This window comes from Antedon bifida, chromosome 7, assembly GCF_963402885.1.
Source record: "Antedon bifida chromosome 7, ecAntBifi1.1, whole genome shotgun sequence".
In the NCBI taxonomy this organism is placed as follows: Eukaryota; Metazoa; Echinodermata; class Crinoidea; order Comatulida; family Antedonidae; genus Antedon; species Antedon bifida.
Window position 1 is genome coordinate 15,086,031 of NC_136232.1, and position 7,644 is coordinate 15,093,674.

Consider the following 7,644-nt stretch of genomic DNA (forward strand, 5'->3'; position numbering starts at 1 on the left):
GACGTCAAACACAGGTTGGTTTTCAGTTCCTTTTTTGCACCATGTAGCGTTATCATGGAAAAGGAGTGACTTTTTCGCTTGAATGATAATATTTGTTTCTTCATCGGAGATTGCTTCAAATATATATATATATATATATTATTATATCATTACACAACTATAAAGTGGTAAACAAACATGGCATGCTTGACACTGAGTATATTTTATTTAACATACAGTAAAAGATATTAGTAGTTCAATTTCAATCAATATCTAACATTATGTGGTGCAAAGTGTAAAAAATCAAATATCCAACTTTGGATTATAAATTTTATATATTTTAATAACTTAACATAGAGTAAATTTTATATTTTCTGTACCTCTCCATTCAAAATTGCACAATATATATACTTAATTTAATATAAAAAAATGTAAAATGTATATTCACTTAGTTGCTCAGTTTATGGAAACTGAAGAAAATTAACAACTCAAAAGATTTTATGTTTTATATTGTCAAAAATTAAATAATATATTTAATTAGTTAAAATTTACTCACAAACTGGTAATTTAATACATAAAATGTGCATGTCTATGTGTAGATGTACATTAATGTATTCTGTAGCTACTGTTGGTAATCTAGTTCTATGCTCCAGTCAGGATTTTGTTGTTTGAAATTATTTATATCCAATGGCTCAACTTTAAATGGAGATTCTTTCCACTTTTTAACAGTTGTTCTCTTTCTATCTGCGCATTTCTCTAACACAAAACTTACAATTTTTATAACAGCAAAATTCATACTACTAATTGTGACAATAACACCCCAATCATGGTTACATTTTTTGCAGGAAACTTTCCCGTTTTTGTGGATATCATCGCCTATAACCTTTGGCTTTGGATGTTTTTGTGTAAGAATTTTTTCATAGAATTCTTGGTCAACAATGAGATGGTTAGAGTCGTTAAATACTTTGACATCTGTTGAAAAACATGAGAATTCTGAACATTTACCACAAAGAAGTTTGTATGGGGCTTCTGTCCTCTTCTGCTGACGCTCCCTTTCTCTTTTTTCAGACATTAATCGTTCACGTAGATCAATAGTCTGCAGTGCAAGTAACTCTTCCTTTAGTTGATCTTTTGGTAATTTTGACAGTGTGCGTACACTCTTTGTCATAAATTGGTGACGGATTTTGTTCGCTTGGTCACGCTCTTCGAAGTTAAACTCAGTGGAAGCAATCATGTAGAATTTGCTGTTTTTTTTGCGAACTCTCCCTACATAAAAATAATTGAGAAGAACGTAATCAGAATTCTAGGTAGGCAAGCTTAGAAATAATACCTTTTGTAAATACTGTTTTACTTCTTGTAGAAATGGATCACTTACATTATTGCATGTCTGAGTCATTGATTCTTAAGCTCTGTCTACACTATCAAACTAGTTTGACAAACAAGTGTGCCCAAATATGGTAGTGATATGACATCATGTCCATATATGGGTGCATCACATTTTTTGTCACATAAAGTTTGATAGTGTAGACAGAGCTTTAGCAACAAATGACAAAGAAAGCTTTCCCAAAATAAAAAAAAAACTGTTTACGAGAATCATTATTTTTTTGACATCTCCTAGAAGTATGTACCTTTAGCTTGAGTCCTTCCAACATCCCTACTCATGTAGTTGTAGCGGAAAACCAAGTTGCAAGCTGGAACATCAGTTCCCTCTTCAACAAGAATGAATTGCATCTGTTTTCCTTGAAATTTTCCAGAACAGTATGCTGATCGACGGCAGTCATTTCTGTATATTAGGTTTTATTAAACAAAAAAATGTCATATTCTCCTGATTGATTATATAAAACCATGCTAATGTAGCATTCCTGCAAGTCTATCTGGTGTCAAGTATAGAACAAAGCCAAAACTTTCAACTTTACTTTAAATTACTTGATACAATACTTCTATTAATATTGATGGTGTATTGTATCTTTGTGTTAGACAGCATAGATCATATGAGATGGATAGCTTATTTTTATTTATATTATTAGGCCTACTTATTATATTATTACATGTAAACACTATACAATGATAATAGGAGTACATGTTACTACAAATACATACAAATAACAGAATTAAATACCTACCGCTTGATCCAAAAATCTTTTCTGGCTTAAGAAATGAAAGTCTCTCATTTTCCTTTATCCAGCTATACATTGCGTCAACAGTAATGCGTTTGGTACAGAAAATGATTGCATGTGCATTCACCTTTGTTGCATATTCCCCAATCAGCACATCTTCAAGTTTTGATAGTAAGGGGTTTTCAAATTTTTTCTCTCCGCTCACATATTGTAACTCCTCTTCTCTATCTGTTAAAAGTCATTATGGTTATTTTAAATTTCCATTATAACAAACCTATATCCTTCCTTGTGGTTGCTTGATGTATAGTGTGTAATGCATTATTTGAAATATTTGAAACCATCCTTAAATTAGGTGTTTTTGTACTTTTAGGTTTTTTTAGAGTGCTATATGGCCGATAGAGCCTAGCATTTGTTAATCATTTAAATTATCATTTAGTTTTAATTTACCTTTAAACAGCCGTATAAGTTGCTTATCATCTTCATTCAATCCGTCTGAACGGGTGCTTTCCTCTTTCTCGATGAATTCTTTGATGAACTGGAGGGCGTCCTGAATTCGGCAAATTTTATTCATCTTAAGTGCATGATTATATTTCTGAAATTTCATTAAATTAAAAAAAATTAAATAATAGTTGCTGTATGATTGTGATTTATAATATTAATAGAAAAAAATAGAACTTTAAATACTACTGTAGCTAATAACACATACCCTCAGGTGTTCACCACCTGTCCTCAGTAACCGTAACAAGCTATCATTTGATGTAACACACTCTGGGGAATGAGATATGAATTTCTCTACACCTTGCTCATAAGAACTAGTGCCTTTGACAGACTTAGTAAAATTGAACAAGTCTGCAAGTCCTTCAGACATGGTACCTAAAGAAAAAACAAATAATATTGCATGTATGTTTACAGTACTGTATATACTGTACACTGAGATATATTACAGGGAGGGTTTAATCAAATGCATGTGAAGAAAGTGTCTAATTAATATATCTTGTACTAAAGTGAAGATACCAACCTTGTTTGTGTACTCTCTCCCCCATAATCTTTTCAATTTCTGACATGATGGTCACTATTTCAGTTTTAAATGGGTCAGCATCATCTGACCGTGGTTTGACCATTATTGGATCAACTGAAGACAAAAAAAGTTAAGTTTGAATAAATCTGTCAACAGCTTATCTAAACATGGTAGTGATATGACATCATCATGTCCATATGTGGGCACATCACATTTTTTGTCAAATAAAGTTTTATAGTATAGACAGAGCTTTATACTTACTTTCTTCTGGAGGATTCACGTGCAAGCGGTATTCATCATCATTTTCATCTGGAATGGAAATCTCATCTGCATCAAGGTTTGCGAAGATACTTTTAGCGTACTCATCAGATTTCTCCTGGCTGGATGCTCTTCCAGTTCCTATGCTCGCTGTGAAACCTACAATCTAATAAAAACAATTTTATTTTATTTATTTATTTAATCACACTCTTGTTTACAACAAGACCAGCGAATTCTGGATTATGAGTGTAAAAATATATAATATAGCAATTAAAATAAACACAGATAAAAACATTAAACCAAATAACACGTTTTAACAGTCTTAAAACACCAAACAACAATTGTACTAGTAACTTAGTTTGTATACAGAAATATTTACTTTTATTTATATTTTCTACCTCCTTCTACCTCCTAATCATCATCTTTCCAGCACCTCTTTAATAACCTAGCAACTCTTCTTTAGTGTAATCATTATTTAATTATCAGAAGGCCCATGGCTTAGTTACCATAATCATTCTCAGTATTTTTATAATAGAAAATTGTGAGCTCATACATACCTGTGGTAATATTGCTTTTCCATCTTCTAGTTTTTTCTCCGATACCTTGCCATTATTATGTTGTATGGATTCTGGCCCTACAAATAAAAATACATTTCAACTTATAACCAATGATGATGATGGAAAGTTTTTATGACTAACAATGAACTTTGACCTCACATCTAATTTGTCGAATACTATATAAATGTACTTACATGACAATGATGGCATTCATCGAATACCAGCATTGTAAAGTCATCAATTTTGAGTTCATTTTTCTCAAGTGCGTTCACCAACATCTGTGCAGTTAGAAATATGATGTCGTTGTTTTCTACCGCATTCTTCAACGTAGCTAACTGCTGCACGTTGTCACCAATCAGTTGAGTCTCAGTGACTCTGGCATGTAAATTTTAAATAAGTCGTGTTGTTGTGATACCAGAGAAATCTAAAAATACCATATTAAAAATCAGAATTTGCAAACAGCAAGTTTTATCTCAATTTAAGCAATAAGTTAAACACTCAATGTGATGCGGCTATCGTTAGTCACAGCATGGAGTTAACAAATAATTATTGCTAATAATTACTCCATTGGTCACAGTGTGAAAGCATAATTGAAATTGTTCTATATGCATGGTTGACTGCACATGTATGTGAATATTTTCTCTAGTTTGTTTGATTGTGCAGATGATACTTTAGTTTTCTATCACCACGGTACCAGAGCCAGAGGTCCAAGGCCGTGCCATAGACGTACAATCAACTACACTGATAGAAAAATTCAAGCACGGTTGACCATGCCATTGGTATGACTGACCATGCTGATAGCCACTACAAACTGAGCATTTTGGCAAATAATTATATAGAATTTAAACTCTTACCGTGTTTACAAGAAATATGACTTTTTTAGGTTTAACATTTAACTTTGCTTCTTCTTCTATGAAGTGTTCTCTCACGAAATGGACAGCTACCACCGTTTTTCCAGATCCTGTGTGCGATATGATGATTGTATTTTGGCCACCAATAAAAGGTTTTGCCAACGTTATTTGATAGTTGCGCAACACTAACTCCTTTGATTTAGCTTTTTCTTGTTTTTCTAAGAGAACAAGCAGTAAATATAAAAAAAATTAATATCCATCCATATTTAGAAACTCTCTTGAAATTGGAAAATCTCCCAAAAATATGAATATAAACAAACTTTATTGGAATTTTAAAATAATAAAAAAAAATAAACTTAAAACATCACATAGAAAAAACTCTACACAAAATAAATGTATCGAGCATAGTTACAACAGATTCAACATTAATGTTGATCAATAATCTGAAAATAAAATTACAATTACAGAAATGAGGTTGACATAATTCTTACCTTTTCCATCGTCATATTTTTCGTTAATTGTTTCCTTGTCCGAGTCAGAGTCTTCTGCTCTATACTGATTTTGAATATCTGAAAAAAAGATGAATCATCAATGTTCCATCCAAGTGTGTCAATTAAGAGAATAAAAGCATACAGGTATAGTACTGTTTTATTCAGGTAGGATTTAAAAAAAGTTATAGGGAATAAAAATGGAAAAATACAAAATGAGATTAGCAGTGCATACTTAATTATTTGTTGCTAAGTTTACTTTATTTGTAAATGAGTCAACCACTGAAACCACCAAAGGAACCAAAGCCCGGGCAATGTAATGGATTCCCCTCCACCTTAAAGAATTATCAATGGGATATTATGGAAGTTGGATTGTTCCTTCTTTTTAAAGGGTATCAATAACAGAATAAAAGCATACAGGTACAGTACTCATTTTATTCAGGTAGGATGTCATGTATGTAATTCGAATTTATTTACTATTTGAATTTTCATTTGATTCCTCTTCAATTGACTCGTTTGCAGCTGGAACATTTTCTGATGCAAATAAAAAAAAAAAAACATTTGAAATAATAGTGAGAAAACAATGGAAAAACTTCTAAAGACCGTAACAGCCATCAATAAGAAACATTACCTTAGATTATTTTAAAATTATAAACATATCTTTACTTCTTCCGATGGTTGCAATAACTCGACCAATTCGCCATAATTTGCTTCACGTAATGCAGAAATCAACTCTTTAAACCATTCATCGCCCCCACGCTGTACACGAATGAGAAGTTCAGCTGTTGCGATCGTAGCACCATCAATACTCGTACGTATACATTCCTTATCTTCTGTGGAAAGGGTTGGCAAATTACAAAGGAGATTCCCCGGCTCGACAGTCTCAAGTAAATCAGATTGAAATACTTGAAGAAGACCTCTATGTTCAGGCATATCTTGAAAATCCTGAAGACCTATGATGTAATCTGCAACGTCCTTATTTCTTGGAGTGGCTATAAGAAAATAATTGCTTGTTTATTACTATCCTTCAGTGTCCATTTACTGCCAGAATAATTGACTAGTTTGTGGGGGAGAGCTGTCAATTAGTCACTGCATGCAGACATTGTATACAATGCTGGTGCAATCCTGTTATTGTATTGTACTACAGTTAACTTTCCCACTACTGCATGACTCTCTAAAAACAGAAAACTGTAAAAATTCAAACTTTTCTTTTCCAAAAAGTTTCCAAATTCATTTTTACCATTAGAAACACATTCTGAGTAACAGATTTTCCATAAAACCAGACATAATAAGCCAGCTCAAGGGTATCCGGTATTGGGAGAGCTGATTGTAAGCACTTACGGTTTAATTTAGGCCTAGGGTGAGCTTTAAAAATAAAAAAAAATAAAATGTTTGTTGGAATAGAGTAGGGGCAGTCCAGAAATAGCGCTTGGGTCAAGCACTTCCCTTGTTGACAGTGAATGAAATGATGGAACTACTTTTTGATATCCATTTTTTGACAGGACTATCAACATTATTACTGTACAGTATGTTAGCGCTCCATTGTTAAAAAACACTGTAGAGGGAGACATACCTGCATCATTACTTAACGCAGACAAGAAACTTTTAAACCATCCCTGTTCGTCGCAACTTGCCAATAAATCAAGAATCTTATCGACAATCTCCGAATCTGGTGTACCACGTTGTTTCAACGACTGGATCACATCTTGTTGATCTTAGGGAGAAAAAATGACTTTTATAGTAAAATAAATGACAGATTATATAATAATAATAATAATATTCTGGATTTATATAGCACCTAATGTTGTGAAACCTCTAAGCGCTGAACATTACCCCAGTCCTTTTTTTTTTATCAAACACGTATGAAAACATAATCCCATAATGCAGCTAGTAATCAGCGCCAAGTTGTGTCTTGAACTAACCGGGTTCCCATTTATACACCTGGGTGGAGAGAGGCAAACGTAAGTATCTTGCCTAAGGATACAGGCAATGCAGCGAGAGGATTCGATTTTAGGTTTTAGTTCTCATGGGTCGTACAACGGTTGGTCAGATTTGAACCAGGTGACCATTTGACAGATAACGAAGCAACTGGTACACAAATGGCGGACAGAAAATAGGGAATAAGACGCATTAGGTTTATGACAATCCGTCAACTGTACCGATAACAAAAAAAGTGAATTACACAGATGGTCAACTGTTCCTATAGAAAAATTAAACGCATGGTTAAGTTTCAGAAATGCCTTATTTTGATATAATAATTTACATACAGGAGGCTATGAATTTGATATCCGAAACCTTACCTTTAATAACTTCAATGTCAGCGTATAAATGACTTAGAAATGAACTCAAGGTTTCAAATTGGAACGCAAATACCAT

At 32.9% G+C, this 7,644-nt stretch overlaps 2 protein-coding genes across 2 annotated transcripts; both read right to left on the reverse strand.

Annotated features, from left to right (window-relative positions):
* Positions 1-561: 561 nt before the first annotated feature.
* LOC144847941 (antiviral innate immune response receptor RIG-I-like) lies at positions 562-4,243 on the reverse strand. The gene is made up of 8 exons (XM_078704540.1): positions 4,124-4,243; positions 3,930-4,006; positions 3,376-3,531; positions 3,115-3,228; positions 2,803-2,969; positions 2,544-2,688; positions 2,103-2,324; positions 562-1,239 (listed from the first exon to the last, which is right to left on the reverse strand). The coding sequence occupies exons 4-8, from the start codon at positions 3,215-3,217 to the stop codon at positions 602-604; spliced, it is 1,275 nt and encodes a 424-aa protein (XP_078560666.1). The 5' UTR covers positions 3,218-3,228; positions 3,376-3,531; positions 3,930-4,006; positions 4,124-4,243; the 3' UTR covers positions 562-601.
* LOC144848248 (antiviral innate immune response receptor RIG-I-like) lies at positions 4,236-7,644 on the reverse strand. Its single transcript, XM_078704963.1, has 7 exons — positions 7,569-7,644; positions 6,842-6,982; positions 5,962-6,260; positions 5,746-5,863; positions 5,272-5,349; positions 4,784-4,998; positions 4,236-4,353 (listed from the first exon to the last, which is right to left on the reverse strand). The coding sequence occupies exons 1-7, from the start codon at positions 7,642-7,644 to the stop codon at positions 4,285-4,287; spliced, it is 996 nt and encodes a 331-aa protein (XP_078561089.1). The 3' UTR covers positions 4,236-4,284.